Genomic DNA, 20,393 nt, shown 5'->3' with positions numbered 1-20,393 from the left:
AAAATAATCAGCTATTGTGTTTTCCTGTATTTGAATTTCCAATGCCAGCCTGGCCTTACGTAAATTGCGTGGTTCACCCTCGTGCCTGTGATAGCTAGGTTATCGCACCACCTGGTTATCATCAAATCCATCATAACTTATGATAATACATTTTAACGATCTCTAGCCATGACAAAGGAGGGTGAGCTGTGGAACAAAAAGTGGCTGAAAATGATGATGATGTCTGTAAAAATTCCAAAAAAGGCTATCAAATAGGGGTTACAAACTTAGTGAATGTTCTGTACTACAAATATCATAATGTGTGGATAAAGCCGGTTTTTTGCAATTGGGGCCTTACTTCCATCATTCAAAGCACCCTTGTTAACAACCGTTTTTCACAATTATAATCCTTATTTAAGGACGTCAAGAGATGTTTTATAAAACTAAAATTTTAAAATAATACTGCTTTAAGCGATGGAAGTAATCGCAGCGACAATTTTATATTTGGAATCAGAGGACATTTTGCATTGCATCAAAGGTCTTTTCGTTCCATATAGACAATGAGTGTGATCGGTCCATTCCGGGTGTTATACTCATAATAAAATTTCAGGCAGCTGAAAGCGGAAATGTGGAGGACTTCATGCGGCTATACCTTATGGACTCATCGAGATTGTCGCTGAAAGATGCACGCGGTCGAACCGCGGCCCACCAAGCGGCTGCGCGGAATAACACCAACATACTGCATTTCATTAAAAATTATGGAGGAGGTAGGTTCACTTTTTTTGTATAAATATTTAGGCTTACGAAAATGAAACCGCAAATGGCAAATTTTTGAATTCGCTTCCATCCAACCTTTCGACGCTTTGACGACCTTCCTGGAGCGGCGGTAAAAGCTGCAGAGGTTCTGGGAAATTTGAAAATTCAAATTATTGAATTTTCTCTGGTCTGGTGGGAGGATTCGGCCGCGGATGTTACAGTCAAAGACTTTACGCAAAGCTATTTATTTAATTTTATGTAAAATTATATAATATGTTATTCAAAATAGGTCAGAGGTATGCAAGTTTGTCCGAGTTAATTTTATTACTTGTACTGTTTGTGTAAAATAAATAGCTTATTTAACACTAGGTCTTTAACTGACTTTATGTAGAAAACCGTGTCAATCCGTTGCTGCGTTATTAGAATAAGATTACGCATTTCATAAAATCGTCATGCTTGTTAGTAAAAAATATTGGATAGAAGCTGGCGCTACTTTGCGTAATTCTACAATGATTATAGAAATCTAAGTTTATTGGCCGCTGTGTTCGTAATAAATTAAATTAAATTAAAGATAGTTTGAATTGAAGCATTAATATAATATACTATGCAGAAACGTCTTATCAAAAACATTTTTAATTCTTGAACTTGTTTGAAGATTAGCCAGATTGTTCGTAATTGCAAAACTGTGTAAGGCAACAAAAGTAAGACGTTAACTCATTACTAATGCATAGCCTGACCTCCGCGATAGCTGTCCTTAAGAGAAACAGAACTCACTCAACTCATATAACAGCTACGAAAAATTATAAGTTTTAGTTTTTATGATGACCACCGGTATTATATTTCTCACACCGCAGTAAGATAGGCTTGTTTTCTTATTTTATGAAATTTTTTTCTTCTGCTTGATAACTATTTTTCTCTATATTAAGAACTCTATATTGGTTGCCATCAATAATAATAATAATAAATATACTACGACAATACACACATCGGCATCTAGCCCAAAGTAAGCGTAGCTTGTGTTATAAGTACTAAATACTTATTTCTTCTTAGTCGTGCACTCTTGGTAGAGTGGTCGTGGCTGCTGAGATGAATTTCATGGCGCTAGGCATCACTGGATTGCACGGCTCCCGCGCGAGTCTTCTCCACTTTTGGCGGTTGGCAGCATGTCGAAAACATTCCACCACAGTTGTCTGGGTCAACGATTTCACCGTATCTATCCAACGAGTAGGTGACCGCCCTCTTGCCCTTTTTCCTTCAACCTGTCCTTGCACCACCAATCGTTCAATCGACCCCTCATACCTTGAGATGTGGCCAAAAAACTTGAATATGCGTAACTGCACCGTAGACGAAAGTCGTTCTTTGATATTCAGTTCTTTTAAAATGGAATTGTTGGTGCCATGCACAATGCAGTCCAAGGGATCTTTAAAAGGCGTCTCCAGCACCACATCTCTAGGGCATCGATTTTTCGGCGGTCTTGTAGTCTAAGTGTCCAGGTCTCCGCTCCGTATAAAAATATTGGAAAGACAAGGCACCTCATGAGTAGAATCTTAGTGGTTTTGGTTATTCTCTTATCTTTCCATATCTTATTAAGCTTCTCCACTGCAGACCTTGTTTATCGCACACCGTCTTCGAATTTCGAGGTCACATCCTCCAGTATTAGATATAGTTGAACCAAGATAAATGTAGGTTTGCACAACCTCACCGTTAGTAATGCTTTCGATTTCCAGCCTGTTTTGGTTTGCTCGATCTACTATCATCATCTTGGTTTTGTCCCTGTTGATGGTAAGACCGAATTCAGCACTAGTTACTTCCAGACGTGCTAGCAGAATTTCTATATCCTCTTCGGTTTGATATGCCTTTATCCCAGTCTTCCAGAACAATCCGCATTATGTATTCGGTGTAGACGTTGAACAGGAGTGGAGACAAAATACAACATTGCCTAACGCCAGCCTCGGTTTGAAAAATTGAAGAGTGTAATTCGTCTACCCGAACAGCCGGCGTACCATCTACGTATAGTCTTTGTATGAGATGTATTAGGTGTTGAGGCACACCCATTTCCAGCAAAATTTGCCAGAGTTTGGTCCATTTCCCAGTATCAAATGCTTTACGAAAATCGACAAAACAAATGTATAAACAAACCTTGGATTAGCAAAATATTATACATAGTATAAATATTACATGCACGATGCACATTATAGATATGATAGTTTAAAATGTACATAGACTCACTGTATTAGAATTTAAATTTTATTATAAAATGTCTCAATGTAATATTTCTAATTCCTCGTAGATTTAAACGTAGCAGACCTCGTAGGCAACACACCGCTACATATTGCTGTCGAAAACGAATCGCTAGAAGCTATAGAATTTCTTCTTCAACAGTAAGTATTTAAAGTTTTTTATTTGTCATTCATATAATCGCGTTGATTTTGGATAATGTCAGGACTTCCTGGATATATCTGGATGGCTCTGGAAGTGCTCTATCTTACTGGTTCACACTTAGTAAAAAAGGTGGATAAAAAATTACATTCTAGTCTTATCACATTAAACTTTCATTCATACATGTCTACATTATTGTGTAATGATAGTGATAACTACATTCATCGACTTAAAACTGAAGCTAGTGGGGTTCCAAATACTGATCTAAGAGAATCCCAGATCTTACAGTATCTTTGCAGTTAGAGCAATTCATTTCCAGATTTTACTATAAGCTTTAAATAAGATTTAAATTTACTATGAAACATTTTATTGATATTTCTTTTGAAATTAATAACAAATTTAGCTAATAATGATTGTTAAATTCCATTTTCTTACAAAAAATTTTAAAGTTTTTAAACTACATTAAATTTTACTTTTGACTCTGCACCTTTATTATAATAACAGCCCTCTTCTGCAATACACGTATTTCTAATATGGAGTGCATGTTGAAATTGATACTCTTGGATCATTATTTCTCTCCCCGGGCGTTCGTTCAAAATTGTACGCGTAATTTCTACAGGAGTTTTATTGAATTAGATGAAATGAATTCAACTTAATTGACTTGTTACGTTATAAAAAATATATTATTGAAAACTATTTTTTTATAAAAATAAATATTCAAACATAAAAGATTTCAACTGTTTATTTGTGGCTAGGGATTGTTACAGATATCGAGATTTTGTCAGGCAGTATATTATTTTTGAATTGAAAAATGTGTGTACGACATTCTTACTTTTTATCGAACACCCTCGTATCGTTTATACTCGTATATTGGTTAAAAAAGAGGCGCCAGCTTTTTGGTTGACATGGGTGAACGTTTGTACCACTATTTTATATAGAAGGAGGAAGTAATTTGTTACAGTTATCACTTTTAATAATACGGAAAAAGAAAGCATAAATAAAAAAATGATAAATATTTTTAAACTAATATTTTTAACCTTATATTTGGTCTTATTCAACAAAAGACATCGTTTGATTTAGTCATTACTAAATCGTTTTACAACGTGTACGATACATGTTTTTCGATTATTCGTGTACGTATATAATAAAACATAAGTTTAGGTTATTGAGCAATGTTAACAGGACAAAAAGGACTTAGTTTAGCAATGAGCAAAGTTAAAAAGGGTTCAAGTGCCTTTGTAGGTAATAAAATTTAAATATCCATGTATTATCGGGAATATATATTATCCAAATATTATAAGCAGCCCGTAGCTTAGACTTTCAAGTATTTATTTTAATGGATAAAAATTTATATTCAAAGATTATTGACCAATAATTATGTGCTTACCAAAATTTTAAAATCTTGAGCATATATTTTAATTTCATTTATTCGTTCAAGAAAAAATTTATTCCTGTATGGACCTTAAGTATAGCCTATACTTAAGGTCCATACAGGAATAAAATTGTGTGTGTGTTTTATATCAAATTTTAATACTGAGAACCATCAACATGGCAAATTATAGCAGAAAAACCTGTTCGAATAGTTAGTTACATTTACAACGACCATCGTGTGAAAAAAATCTGCTACCTACTCAAGTTAGTTTAGTTTTGTACAAAAAAGCATTCTTGAATAAGTATCCATTTTACATAGTTTTTTTTGTTGTTTGCTGTAAGAACGTTAAGTTTTAACCATAAAAAAACCCCTACAACTGAAAATAAACTTTTTATTCACTAGCTAAGAAAAATACACTTTAAATAGCACCGCTTAATCTTTGAATGTTAGAATTGTTTTTCGATAGCGCATTATGTAAGATGCAAACTTAAGTTTTAGTCGAACTTTGAGCTATTGAAGTTCTTTTTACTAAAGTGTAACTGCATTTTTAGAAACGTGATAACGAGCTCCTTAAACGAGAAAAATCAGGCACCGATACATCTAGCCACCGAACTGAACAAGGTGAGTTGGTAAATCATCTAATGATATATCACAGGTTACCATTTTTTTCAGCTTTAATTATTTGTTTAGCTATAAATTACCTTTACTTATCGTAATCTCAGCGTCGCGTCCCGAGAAAATAACAAAAAGAGTGAATTGGGTGTAGTTCAGTAAACTGGTTAATTTCCGCTTCTTGAGCGAAATCGAATTAGAATCGAGTAGCATAACATAAACGAATTAAAGGTTAAAATTAACTATCTAAACACTTTGTCTTCTAAAAACAGGTAGACTATTATTTAACAAAATGCGATTAATTGTAAAAGAAAATACTCTATCGTTTCTTGCTTTTAATACCAAACTAGACTCTGATTCAATGTAAAGCTAAAATAATACTTTGAGCCCTAACATTCAGACAAAACTTATTACATGTTCAACGTAAAATAAAAAAGTCCGTATTAAGTCAGCCTTAGATTGTTCCGAGTAGAATATTGACATGACACTACACGGCCAATGTAGCAGCGTAGTAAGCAGCCGCTAAAGCTACGCATCCTTGGACTGACCGCGTGTTTAACGTGTACACTTGAATGGTTTAGCTAATTAGTCGTAAATGATATTATTATATCTATGCAAACTACGCGTTTGTAATGATGCTAAATTTAATGACGAATGGGTCCATGGTGTTTCATTTTCCCTTTCGTAGCTTGTACCGGAGTTGTGGTAGATATAATCTAAGTGCAACCCGAGTTTGCGGTGCCTTGAAAACCAACCTATAGTATTTTAATCGGTCAGTACTCAAAATTTGCATGTAAATCAAACTGGTGTGGAGCTTTGATTAAAAGTCGTGCAAGTTTGAGCAAAGTCTTGTGATATGTCAAAAGTAGGAACCCCACCCGACTACAGAATTGCAAGTTGGCCGCGTTAGTTGAGCCTTGCTCTAAGTACGTTATATAAACTAGAAAGAAAAGCTAAAACCCACACGAAGTGTCTGTAAATAGCAATGTAAGAGTGCCTTTATAATCTGAACTGATTTCTTTGTCATTTATGTGGGTAGGTGGATAATAGGGGTGTCTGGTATCTAATAATATAATTCTTTAGCTACACCATTATCAACTTGGGTTTCATTTCTTTTGAAAGGAGATGAAACGACATATCATGTGTGGGGGAAGGTGATGTTTGTGGAAAAATATTTTTCTAGGTATCGGTATTACAAGTTTTCGCGAAATACAAAAGCCAGTTCAACGTGGACCTCGGTGGAGAGCATGGGCGGACCGCGTTGCATTTCGCCGCGATTCACGACCACGACATATGTGCTAGAATATTGGTGAGTTACTGTTTTAAAATATTAGTATTTACTTCCAACTGTGTGCACTATGTAACACCTCAGATGACATTTATTTTGATTGATGATTTTTATTTTGCCCAGCTGATAAGATTTAGTGAGTGATTATTGAGAAGCGATTTTTATTTATTTGTTTAAATGTTTACGAGTTCATCTATTTCATACAACTTTTTAAAAATTCAAATCATAACCGGCTGTTTTTAAATTTTGATATGCCAGGTCTTGATATAGTTGATCAGTTTGACTAGTATGTGGCACTGTTAATTAACTGGCGCCTATAATCCTAAAGTGGTTGCACGTTGAACATAACCCGAATTTCGGATAGATTTCTTCATTGAATTAAGAACATACGAAATCTTCATTTAGCCATTATAGTATGCAGTGCATTGTATCCAGAAACAGTGAAAACGCCCCGCGCACGTCTCAGTTTATACTCGCGGAATGTTGCTAGCTCACAAACTTATTCCCATTTTCCAATTTTTGAGTAAACGTTAAGAACATTAGAGATAAAATAATTACTGTCAACAGCTAAATTGTATGAAGTGAATAACCGTTTGTTCTGGAAACACTACTAAAGTGGAGTGGTTTTTGATGTTTCAATATTGGTCGTATACACGGTTCTGTATGTTCTACCTACGATCATAAACAAAAATTATGCTTTAACTTTCATCCAGCCTTGGTTCCCGCGAGAACTTTCAAAACGGCCTACAGCTATTTATTAATATTTGACTTTCCAGATCACAGATTTCGGAGCACAGAGCAAACGACCTTGCAATAACGGCTACTACCCTATACACGAGGCCGCAAAGAACGCTTCGTCTAGAACTATGGAAGTGTTTCTTCAGTGGGGTGAATCCAAGGGATGTACCCGGGAGCAAATGATATCTCTCTACGACAACGAGGGAAATGTTCCTCTCCACTCCGCCGTGCATGGAGGAGATATCAGAGCTGTCGAATTGTGTTTAAGCTCTGGTGCGAAGATTTCGACACAGCAACACGACTTCTCCACGCCCGTCCATTTGGCTTGTGCGCAGGTATGAAACAATAGCTTATTAAGAGCATATTAATGCTTATTTTTACTATCTAAATTTATGTAATAAAAATATTATGGTTTTAAAATACTATACGAGTATACAACTTTAAAAGCCGACTAGCCCAGTGGGCAGCAACCCTGCTTTCTGAGTCCAATGCCGTGGGTTCGATTCCTACAACTGGAAAATGTTTGTGTCATAAACATGAATATTTTTTCCACGTCTGGGTGTTTATATCTATACTAGCTGTTGCCCGCGACTTCGTTTGCGTTTGATTCTGTTGTTGATGTGGCATTAAATTTATTTGTAGATCTATAAAAAATTAAAGTATGTAGTATCGCTAAGCCTTAATCGATAAGCCTAAAGGGTTTGCTGCTGTCCGCTGAGAAGTTCTTTCCTCTATCTCCTACCACATTTTGGGCAAAATTAAACACATATTATAACCTCTATTAATCCACATATGGCTCTAACTATTATTCGCTTTTGTTTATTTGTTCCAAAATTTACGTATTTTCTTAGATGCTCACCTCTTTGGAAATTAAATTTTTTAATGGAAAAATTGGATACTTTTATAAAAGATATTCTTGTTAATATTTTAAATTGTCCCATAAGTAATCAGGCATGGACCCAGGCCTCACTTCCGATAGGGTATGGCGGTCTTGGAATTCGCAAAATTTCAAGTGTTTCGCTGCCAGCTTTTCTTTCCTCTGTGTACAGTACACACACTCTTTTTCAAAAAATTATATCCAATTCTTTGGGTTCCATAGAAGTGTCATACTTGGCAAAGGCAAGAAATAGTTGGTCTGCTCTTAGTCCCAGTATTTTGCCGGTTTCTTTTTCTTCACAGAGACAGTGGGACGACATTATTTGCAAAAAAACTTTTGACACACTTTTAGACCAAATGCCATCTAAAAGAGACCGTGCTCGTCTTCTCGCTCTCTCTGCTAAGGAGTCCGGCTACTGGCTACATGCACTCCCTTCAGCTAACCTGGGCACTATGTTAGACCACACCACTCTATCGGTGGTGATTGGTCTTAGGCTTGGCGCCTCTATAATTCAGCCTCATCGATGCCACTGCGGTGACAGCGTTGACACCTACGGTCACCATGGACTCTCCTGTTCAAGAAGCGCTGGTCGCTTCTCTCGCCATAGCACCATCAACGACATCATCCGACGTTCTCTAGCTACCGCTCACGTACCAGCTGTATTAGAACCTATTGGTTTGGCGCGGAGCGATGGCAAGAGACCTGATGGTATGACGCTCATACCTTGGAGGCTTGGAAGGTCACTTCTGTGGGATGCAACTTGTGTTGATACCCTAGCTGCATCACACATCCAGGCAACTTCGTCAATGGTAGGTGCGGCTGCTTCCAGTGCCGAGCAGGCCAAAAGGCGTAAATATGAAAACCTGGATAGCAGCTTCATTTTTGTGCCTTTTGGTGTAGAGACTTTGGGACCGTGGGCTCCGGAGGCAAGAGCCCTTTTCAAAGAATTATCGAAAAGGGTTATCGAGTCTACCGGTGATCCTAGAGCGGGACCTTGGCCAACGAATTAGTTTGGCCATCCAGAGGGGCAATGCTGCCAGCATCTTAGGAACTGTGCCTCGCTGCGGTGGTTTCGAGGACGTTTTAGATTTTATTTAGTTTTTAAATAGTTTATTTTAGGTTATAGTTATGTATTAATAAAAATTATATCAATTATAACCTCTATAGTACAAAAATGATTATTTAAATCGGTTAAAATTTGTCAGTATTATGGTGTAAAATCGTCAAACACTCATCCCCTCTCCCAAAGGAACCGAGCTTAATGTCGGGATAAAAAGTATCCTATATTACTTCTAACACTTCTAAGAATATGTGTACAAAGTTTCATGAGGATCGGTTAAGTAGTTTTTGCGTGAAAGCGTAACAAAAAAACTTACATTGACATTTATAATATTAGTAGGGATAGGGATAGGGATTATAAGTATTTATGTATATTATTCATAAAAAAATTCATCAGTCATACTACCTATAGCATAAGCTACGCTTACTTTGGCTATTTGGCGATATGTGTATTGTCGTAGTATATTTATTTATATATTTAGTAGTATGTAATAGTTTCTTAAATTATCTTGGATATCTATTGAAATCTATGTAGTAACGTATTAGAATAGAATTCTGTAAAGGGCAATAATTTTTTTTAAAGGAATAATTTCTAAGGGGGTTTAAAAGCACTTTTTTAATTATTTGAATATCTGTTTTAAAGCAAATCAGATTATATTAGGATTGCGCTCAACGAATATCATGATCCATGACAGAATATATCATGTCTTGAAAATGTCTATTCACTTTTGAAGGTATTCAATTTATGTACGTGACAGGAAACACGGCTGCCGGAAGAGCCAAGGCGGCATAATATTGTTCAATTTCAACAACATAGTTTTTCTATTGAATCTTTGCAAATATTATAAATGCAAAAGTATTTTTGTTTATTTTTCTTCCTTTACGTCTTAAGCAACCTAATCCGGGGTGCGCGTCAACGAACATAACCCGAATATCGTATAGGATTAACGAATTTATTTTTTATTGCCTATACACGAACGATATTAAACAAAAACTTCGTCCATCAACTTGATTTTTGTCATGGAGTTAGTTGAAAGTACGTAATGTAACATAGGCTACTTTTCATACCATGATTGCTGCCACGGAAAATGTAAAAAACCGTAATTATCGTAGACGAAGGACCGTGAGCAACAGCTAGTAAATAATTATATTTTGTTATCACTTAGGGTGCTCTTGAAATCGTCAAGCTTATGTTCAGCATGCAGCCCAATGAAAAAATGGCTTGTCTCACATCATGCGACGTACAGCGAATGACGCCGCTACATTGCGCCGCTATGTTCGACCATCCAGATATCGCTAGCTATTTGATATCCGAGGGTTCTGATATCAACCCTCTGGACAAGGAGAGAAGGTCGCCATTGCTTTTGGCAGCTTCAAGAGCTGGCTGGAGGACTGTTCATACTCTGGTAATATTTCATTTTATCGCTGTACTCAGTAATATACAGATTATTAGAGCATTCTGGGTTTGCTCATAGCGATCATTTTACCGACGTTGAAACCGGTTTTCGTAGAAAATGCTTATTCAATGTCAAAGTCTAATATTTCTTTATGCAAATAGGTCCTAACATTACACCTTTGATGCGCACATTACAAAAAAATGCACGTAAACTTTAAACTAAAGGTACGACGTTTACATAGTTCGCACCCAGAGCAGCAACAATAAAAATAAAAGAAAAACGAAATTATTTTCATTCTCAACGGAAACCTAACATAATTTTTGAGATAATTATCAGCAATAAAACTCTACAAACAAAGTTTTTTTTGTGGTGTGGTGGTTTAATAAGCTAACATTTATAACTGTTATTGAATGAAAATGAAACCAATCTACATACAAACTTGTTTTTAATTTGATTCGTTTTCTTTTGGAGTAGGACCACCGCCGCTGTAAGACGCACTAAGCTAGTATTTTTGCAATAAAAATAACAATATGAACCACAGGGCAAATAGATTGGTACAATTTGAACATGAGTTAATTCAAGTAATTCATTTAAAATTCATTCCAGATAAGTCTCGGAGCAGATGTAGAGTTGAAGGATACCAATGATAGAAATGTATTACATCTTATTGTTATGAATGGAGGAAGGCTGGAAGATTTTGCTGCTACCTGCCGAGTAAGAGATCTCAAACTATTAAATTAGATTAAATTTGGATGCCCTCTTTATTAATAGAACAGAGCAGGCAAAAGATAGTACTTATAAATTCAAGCTACCATCAAAAGATTTTGGATTGTATTCATTACTAGTTTTGGGCGTGATTAGAGAAAAAGCATAGAAACAAACGACTTTTTTTATAATATAGTAATATTTGACGGACTAAGTAGCTGCCCTACCTTAAGATACCTTATGGTAAATAGAAACCCATCGTTTATAAGCAGAGCAAGACTTTGCTAGTGGTAAGCTTCATGTACCTAAATTAACTATTAAGTTACACCAGCGACTACGCCCTCCAAAACGGAGAACAGCAATGCTTCTAGGCGGCGGAACTAAGCGTGGCAGTAGTACTTCTTCGGACGAGCTCTGCCACAAAAAGTTCTACTATTACTTGTCTTACTTAAAACACCTGTACGATATGCGTACTTGGATTGTAAGATTACTTTATCTTTAAAACTATAAAACAAGATTACTAACGTGCTATATCTTATGTTTAAGAATCGTTGTGAACAAAGCCTCATACAACTTCTTAATGAGAAAGATAGCAAGGGCTGTTCACCGTTACACTATGCCAGCCGAGAAGGCCACATCAGGTCCTTGGAAAGCCTAATTAAACTCGGCGCTTGTATAAATCTGAAGAACAATAACAACGAAAGTCCTCTTCATTTTGCTGCCAGGTATAAAATTATTACTAGACTAGAATAGTTGTTTAAGGCGAGGGCATAGTTCGGTTTTACTTCGTCACGCACGTTTGGCACCTTAAGCAAGCAAGCGATTCTATATGTTTGCGAGCGTAACGAGTATACATATCTACAGTACAATTAACACGAAAAAATTTGCTCTCTTATGACATAGAAGCTTTCACCTTACTAGCACAAAAATACAAGTTAAACGGAATGTAGACTATCATAAAATATTTTCAAAGGTAATATTTATAAAACCAAAATTCAATATTTTTTCAAATTTTACAATACATTATTGTTAAAAAGTTAATAATGAATGAATAAATTGATCATGAAGCTTTTAAACATTCCATAAGCCTAAATTTAAAAATAAAAATTCCCTGCGGTTTTCTTATATTTTGATAGTTCCGTAAAAATATAATATCTAATATTTTTATTTTTTTCCTATTTATAAGATTTAATTTTAATAGTTTTTGATACATTACTTCCCTCCTGAATTTCAGATACGGACGCTACCACATTGCCAGCCAGTTACTAGACTCTGATAAAGGCACGTTCATAATAAACGAGAGTGACGGCGAAGGTCTCACACCTCTTCATATTGCTTCTCGAGAAGGCCATACAAGAGTGGTACAGCTGTTGCTTAACCGCGGTGCATTATTGCACAGAGACCATAACGGCCGCAATCCGCTGCACTTAGCGGCAATGAGCGGATACATTCAAACGATCGAACTGTTACATTCAGTTCACTCTCATTTACTGGACCAGTCGGATAAAGATGGAGTGAGTAGTTTAACGAAGCGAAAGTTTTAGGCTTAGCATTTGTTTTTTTAAATCGTGTTTTATAATGATAAACTTGAAAATCTGCAGGGCCAGCATGGGCAGGAGACAATTATCTCCCCGGGGAAAGGATACAAATGTATCTTCTCCCACGGCTTTATCAACTCTCAGAGCACTGGCACACAATTGGAAATAAATCCAAAAAATATAATATGAATTCCTTTTCGTGAAGCATGAGCATTTTCGAAGCGAGTTTGTAACAACGACTCTACAAAGCACAAAATAAATTTTGTTTGATTCTTACAGAACACCCCACTTCACTTGGCTACGATGGAAAACAGACCGAACTCCATATCGCTGCTGTTATCAATGGGATGTCGCCTGAGCTACAATAAGTTAGACATGAGCGCCATAGACTACGCAATCTATTACAAGTTCCCCGACGCAGCTCTTGCTATGGTTACCCATGAAAATAGGTGAGGCACCTTTTTTTTGACGTTACCGTATAGTTTGACTAAAATAACAGACTAAAATGACAAACTAAGTAGTAGTAGTAGAGCTTTTGTGACTGTGGGAAACTTCCGACTGTCACAAAAGCTCTACTACTACAATCGATATAACTATATCGCCATGCTCAATTCTGCCGCATAGCAGCAATTCTGACAGTCTGTGTTTGGATCAGAAGAGTTCTGGATACCCGTGTAACTAGAAGCACGTAAGATCCTTGCATGCCCTGCAAATTGTTGCTCTGTAAACACTTTAAATAGTCAATTGTTTTCAACTTATCATCAGGTGGGACATCTGCTTGTTCAGTGAATTAATGTAAAAACAGAGGAATTAATTTTCTTATAGTAACATTCCGAGCTCTTTCGACTACTACATGCGTCATCGACAAAAATTAGTTTTTATTATGTCACTTTATTTTAACCTAGTAATATTTCATTTTCGCGTAGGAGTAAACTAATATCTCTTTAGAGCATACTTATAACCCTTGTCTCTGAGTAAATATTTATTCAAAGTCGTTATCAATGCCCCAATAAAGTAACTGGTAAATTCCAATAGCTCCTAAATAATTCAAAAGCCTTTTTTGACTGTACATTGCTATTAGATTAGTAAATTAAGTTTTAAAATACATTCTTATTATTATTTACAGAGCTAAAGAAGTGATGGCACTTCGATCTGACCGCCATCCCTGTGTGACCCTTGCCCTGATCGCTTACATGCCGAGGGTGTTCGAAGCAGTACAGAACAAATGCATCACCAAAGCCAATTGCAAAAAAGATTCAAAGAGCTTTTATGTAAGTAAACTCAATTTTATCGACATGAAAGATTATAATAGTACCTATAGTATAATATCTATATTAATTTGAAATTTAAATGTCCACGTTTAATTTGACTTTTTGGTGAATTGTTAAATTAAGATTTCTAAGAAACCTTTGAGAAAATGTTGAGGACATTCAATAATATGTTAGTCTCTATTCGTAAATTGTAAATATTAATATGTTTAGTTTAAAAATTGTATATATTGCTTTTACGTGCCAAATAATTGATATAGTTTATTCATTTTAACCGACTTCAAAGAATGTGGAGGTTTTCGGTTAGTCGGAATATTTTTTCTTTAGTAAATTTTGTTCAGTTCAATTAATAAAACACCAGAAACAATAGATAACATATTAAGATGAAATAAATGGGTAAGTTTCTGGAATTAATTGATAGATAGGTAAGTTTCTGTATTTTGATAACTTATTTCCATCACGCTCATCCAGGCTATCAAATGATCCAAAGCTCCTCAACCCTGGGTGGGGGCTTTCAACACAGACTCTAACGCAGCGAACGTAGCGAACATTTAAGCGATTGATATTAGCCGGAACCTAGAGCAACTACGCTCTCTGGAGTAAGCAGGAATATTAAAGGTGGTCCATCCCTCCACCGACTTGGGTCACACATGTCAGCAATAAAATCCATATTTTTACACCGCTGTAATATTAGGTCACATCGCATCTCTCATATTTTCATACTTCCGTTCTATACTGATTACAATTTTATATCATGATATGCAGTATCTTCAGGGACTGTAAAAATTATAAATATTAAATCCGATTATTACATTTAGATCAAGTACAACTTCGATGCCCTTTGCCCACAACCGTTAGATGATGAAAGCAACAAGAAGCCAGAGAGTGTTTTGAAATCTCAAAAAATACCCTTACCAGCCTTGAACGTAAGTGACAACAGAATATACAGTTAAATAAATATTTTGGTATTTTTGCCGTCGCAGATTAAGTATTCTTTCAAGTTCTACCAAGACTCGAAGCTTAAGATCGAAGCGCTAAGACAGGCGCTGAACAACCCAAAGTATCGCCCAGAACCGTTGAGTGTGATCAACGTGAGTGGAGTGTCACTATAGCACTGTAGGCGTGTCCACACTTGTGAGCTTTCGTATTGCTTATTTGTAATCAAACCGGATAGATTGCCAATTTTTCTTTAGCTGGATAAAATATTGTCAAAGAGAAGGTTTTTTTAACGTTTTACTTTAAAAAAACCTTCGCTTTGACAGTATTTTTTTACGCGTAATTAACGTGCTATTTTATAGCGCTTTACTGCTGTACGTTCGTACTAATCAAAACTATGTAAATTTTCTAAAATGAAACCACACAATTGTGGGCTCACCTACTGACGCTTCGCACAAGTTTGTGTTTACGCATTGGGATTTTTTTTTTATTAAAATTTGTTCCATATAATTTAACTTCCAGTTCAAATAAACCGTTTTCAAAAGTACTCATTTATAGCAAAAATTATCAGAATATTTTAATTCTTGGAGCAGTAATAAGTATTTAGGTTATGAAACTACGTAGGTACTATGAAATGACATCAAACGTAATGGCATGCGGAGCAAGCAAATAATTGCATCGTTAGAAAATATATCACTCCTTTTTTTATTGTACTTTTAAAAATGGTTTTAAAAATAAAGTAAGGTTTTGTAATCGAAGGAATCTAAACTCCTACGTTTGTACTTCTTTACGTTTTTCATAATATTATGTTAGATTTCTCAAAAAATATCTCATTGCTTAAGTTTATGTAATCACAGTTACGTTTGCGTATAATACACTAATACACAGCAAGCTTAATTATTTTATCACTACAGTCTTACCTACTAACATTATATTAAGGTGAAGGTGGTCGTTAGTCCATATCGATATTTTTTAGTAAAATGTCTCTGTTTAATAATACGTTTTTGTTTTTATTTTAATAGTTGATTAGTAGTTTATTTAATATACTAAATAATTATATACATATTTTCTGATCTTTAAAGGGAATACCCTTTAAAGATCAGAAAATATTATATCTTTTCCTGTTTTTGATTCTTTTGACCCTTCAGTGGCTTTGAGAATTGTCAATGTCACTTAGTTGCCAAATTTTATGGCATATATAATTTGTTACATAAAACACCATACACTTTGTATTCACCGTGCTATGATTACGTCGGTGGGATTGTTGCAATGACATCTTCCTAACAGAAAGGGAGAAGTTGGTCTCTTATATTGACCCAATATTTTATCGATTATTCATTCACATTGTTTCACATTATCCTTATCATTGATTTTATATTCCGTTTTACATGTTTTCCTTACACAATGTACAATCACGGCCTTCATGTGTGAACACTTCGATTTTGATTCTAGTGGCGCCATCTAGTTTGGTGACCTCCACATGTATGGTGCAATATATAGATTGGTTTCAGGCCAGTGAGCTGACAAATAGTAACATATTAAATCAATTTTTCAGGCTATGGTTGCACATGGTCGTGTGCAATTGCTTGCTCACCCGCTTAGTCAAAAATACCTGCAAATGAAATGGAATTCCTACGGAAAATATTTCCATCTAGCAAATCTACTTTTCTACTGCATTTTCTTAGCCTTTGTTACGCTCCATGCGTACTTGCAAATGTTGAAACCCTACAACGCTTCGAACACCATATATGATGATGTAGCAAGTGGGAATTCAACTAACAGTACTTGGCAAAATATTGATCCAAAAAGTAAGTAAATAATCATCAAACTGCAATAATACTAATATTAACACTAATATTCCTTTTTTACATTATCAGCACAATTTGAATCTTGGATTGCATTATACACGAGCACGGTAGCAATTCTCATCTACAACTTCATTGGCTTGATCCGGGAAATGTGCAATATAAAGGAGCAAAAGTGTCACTATATAATGGATCCATCCAATTTTGTATCGTGGATGTTGTACATTAGCTCAGTTCTAATGGTCCTACCATGCATATATCCCATTTACGATAACATTCAGGTTCGTATTACATTTAAATTCTCCGTGTTTTTTACCTATATACACGTTAACTATATATATGAGTCCATAAGAGCCTCAAGAGTTGCCAGCCTATCGACCTGGCAATCTAAAGTTAAGTACATTCCAAGCGTTCTGGGCATTTGTTCTATTATTGTATAGTACTTAGGTACCTAATCAATTAACTAGCCTTAAAATATATTCTAGATTGCGATTCATCGTTTGATGAAATTTTAATAAAACTCATACTTACTTTTCAGTACTCAGCGGCTTCCATTACAGTATTTTTGTCGTGGTTCAATTTACTCCTGCTGCTTCAGCGCTTCGATCAAGTTGGGATTTATGTCGTCATGTTCCTGGAAATTCTGCAGACCCTCATCAAAGTGCTGATGGTGTTTTCCATCCTGATCATCGCATTTGGGCTTTCTTTCTACGTTCTCATGTCTAAAGTGGGTCATGCCCTGATGGTATTTATTGCGATATTGCATTAGCGAAAGTAACTCGTTTAAAGTCCTAACTATTACACCAATTCCATCCATTTAAAAAAAAGTTTAGAATAGGTACTCGTAAATAATATAAGAAAAATCTGTACAACAACTCGGCAGAACGACGATACATTATTAGTTATTATCTTGTATGTACGAATCACTACCTAGTCCAAACACAAGAACCGCTACGCGCTACGCGTTCATGACGTCATGAAAATTATAGGGTTTGCTCATTTTAACATTTTTCAACGCAAAAAGCTAAGCGACTATGCGTTGGCGACATAACATGTTATAATATTTTATGTATTTTAGTAACATTTTTTTGTTAAAATTTTGTTATATCCACTTATGTAGGTATATATGGAATGAAACATTCTAACACTTTTATACTTGCAGGGGAAGCATTTATCTTTCAGCAGCATCCCCATGTCGTTAATGCGAATCTTCGCAATGATATTGGGAGAAATCGACTTTGTGGGAACTTACGTTCAGCCCTACTATAAGGCTGACTCACAGGTTGACTTGCCATTTCCACTGCCGACTTTTTTAATACTTGCATTATTCATGGTATTTATACCGATTTTGCTAATGAACCTGCTCATCGGTTTGGCTGTCGGCGACATTGAGAGTGTTCGGAGAAATGCCCAACTAAAACGATTAGCTATGCAAGTAAGAAATAACATATTATCTATTCATCTTAATTTATACTAGTTTGTAATTTTTTTTTCCGATCTAGTTAAGACGTGAGTTTTGACCGTTTAAAATAAAACTTACGTACTGCTGACTGTGATATAAACATAATCAAAGTTATATATTGAATTAATAGTAGATATTATTTCAAAATGGCATGTACCTTGATGACCGTAAAATTAAAATAGTAATTGAACCAAAAACTTCAACAATACAAAAGTAAGCCTCCTTAGACTATTTAACATCAATAAACTTAATTTAATTATCATTAATTTCATTTTATTAATTTATCCCCAAATAATATTCCTGTTTAAGGTGGTCCTGCATACGGAACTAGAAAGGAAACTGCCAGCATTTTTGCTAGAAAAGGTAGATAAAGATGAACTGATCGAATACCCCAACAACAAGAAATGCAAACTTGGCTTTCTCGATTTAATTCTACGCAAATGGTTCTGCAATCCATTCACAGATGACGGTACGTAAAATCCATAAGGATTTGAAATTGGTCAATTCATTTTTATATTAAGATTTTCACAATATTTCTTTTTGACAGTAGCCAGTTTGGATCTTGTTCTCGAAAGCGGAGATGACATAATAATGAGGGAAATTGACAAAATAAAACGCCGCTCCCGAGACTCAGCGCAAATCTTAGAGCAGACTCATCATCTTGTACGACTAATTGTGCAGGTGGGTTCCAATACGCTCTGAAACTCTAAATAAGAAAAGTTTGTATGAGGTATAAACTTATAAGAAATTTAGCGCATCACGTCACTAAGGATAGTTAGTGAATAATAATGACATTTGCTTGCAAAGTACACAAGCCTTAATTTTTTTTATGTACGATTTCACTGCAACCCTAAATTTATTAAACTACTAGCTGTTGCCCGCAACTTCGACTGCGTTTGATTTTGTTTTCTGATGTGGCATTAAATTAGGTTGTAGTTGTAAAAAAAAATAATGTATTCAGTATCGCTAGCCTTAAATGAGGGGTTTGCTGCTGTCCGCTGAGGAATTCTGTCCTCTATCTCCAACCACAGTTCGGGCAAAATTAAACACATATTATAACCTCTATAGTACAAAAATAATTATTTAAATCGGCTATAATTTGTCGGAGTTATGGTGTGAAATCGTCAAACACTTTCATCCCCTTTCCCAAAGGGTCCCAAATGTCGATATAAAAAGTTTCCTATATTACTTCTCACACTTCCAAGAATATGTGTACAAAGTTTCACTGACTGTCTGTTTTTTTTCAATTTACTCCTGTCTCCTGCGGTAGTTTAAACAGTGTTTTAGGAGGCAGTGTTTAATTTAGGAGACTTTAATTTAGAAGCTAAATTTGTATTGTGAAAAGTGGACTTTGCGCTAAAGAGCAGTATCTAAGCTTTGAAACGTAGGAGAAGGTCAAGGTTTTGTAACCCTAACTACGTAATATTGTTACAGAAAATGGAAATTAAAACCGAAGCGGATGACGTTGACGAAGGAGTTTCCCCGGCTGACACCCGTACCGTCCCTCGCTGGAACACTTCCCGTGTCCGCAACAAATTGAGAGCCGCATCTTCTTTCAACAAATCAATTAATTAGTTGGCTTTGCCAGAGCCCGACTCTTATTTGCCTTTGATTATTTACTTTCAGATCAACGCTGAAAGTAAATAATCAATCTAAACCAAAATCACATTGCAGATATAAATATTTTTTCCTACTCTTCCTTCTCTGTATATAAATGTAACACTAAAGGGCAACGAAGATCTTGGCTTAAATTTATACATATATATTTTATTAATATATATACAGCTGCCCTGCTTTCTGAATCCAAGGCCGTAGGTTCAATAACTGCACATGAAAGTTTTTCAGTGTCTGGGTGTTAACCTGTAAATTATAAGTATTTATATATATTAATCATGTATATATATTTATCAGTCATCTTAGTACCCATAACACAAGCTACGCTTATTTTGGGGCTAGATGGCGATGTGTTTATTGTAGTAGTATTTACATTGATTGAAGAAAAAAAACACGTCAAAATTGTTAGTAAAAAGCATCGATAAAACCGCAGAGGTTTGTCCTCAATGTCCATCTGCAACGATTATCTTAGCTCTTTACGTAGAGAAAATAAAAAAAATAAGAAGACATTAAAAGAAAAAAAACAGCTGTGAATAGCAGCCACCACATACAGTCCGCCATTTTGATTGATCTCATTCCCCCCATACATTTATGTGTTTCTTTCTTTA

The 20,393-nt window shown here is 35.4% G+C and overlaps 1 protein-coding gene across 1 annotated transcript in view; it reads left to right on the top strand.

The window, feature by feature from the left end:
* LOC120636383 (transient receptor potential cation channel subfamily A member 1) overlaps window positions 1–19,819 on the top strand; it is a 52,064-nt gene extending 32,245 nt beyond the window's left edge. Inside the window, exons 3-21 of the mRNA XM_039907836.1 lie at window positions 590–746; window positions 3,026–3,116; window positions 5,038–5,107; window positions 6,282–6,407; window positions 7,163–7,459; window positions 10,227–10,466; window positions 11,064–11,171; window positions 11,709–11,887; window positions 12,397–12,676; window positions 12,980–13,149; window positions 13,827–13,971; window positions 14,952–15,059; window positions 16,460–16,712; window positions 16,782–16,990; window positions 17,248–17,436; window positions 17,872–18,144; window positions 18,481–18,640; window positions 18,722–18,852; window positions 19,606–19,819. Coding sequence (XP_039763770.1) covers window positions 590–746; window positions 3,026–3,116; window positions 5,038–5,107; window positions 6,282–6,407; window positions 7,163–7,459; window positions 10,227–10,466; window positions 11,064–11,171; window positions 11,709–11,887; window positions 12,397–12,676; window positions 12,980–13,149; window positions 13,827–13,971; window positions 14,952–15,059; window positions 16,460–16,712; window positions 16,782–16,990; window positions 17,248–17,436; window positions 17,872–18,144; window positions 18,481–18,640; window positions 18,722–18,852; window positions 19,606–19,746 — 3,327 coding nt within the window. The 3' untranslated portion in view covers window positions 19,747–19,819. The remainder of the gene's footprint in view (window positions 1–589; window positions 747–3,025; window positions 3,117–5,037; window positions 5,108–6,281; window positions 6,408–7,162; window positions 7,460–10,226; window positions 10,467–11,063; window positions 11,172–11,708; window positions 11,888–12,396; window positions 12,677–12,979; window positions 13,150–13,826; window positions 13,972–14,951; window positions 15,060–16,459; window positions 16,713–16,781; window positions 16,991–17,247; window positions 17,437–17,871; window positions 18,145–18,480; window positions 18,641–18,721; window positions 18,853–19,605) is intronic.
* The last annotated feature ends 574 nt before the right edge of the window (window positions 19,820–20,393 follow it).

Source organism: Pararge aegeria, chromosome Z (assembly GCF_905163445.1).
Source record: "Pararge aegeria chromosome Z, ilParAegt1.1, whole genome shotgun sequence".
NCBI lineage: Eukaryota > Metazoa > Arthropoda > Insecta > Lepidoptera > Nymphalidae > Pararge > Pararge aegeria.
Note: the sequence above shows the minus strand (reverse complement) of the source record. Positions and strands in the feature narration are given on the sequence as shown.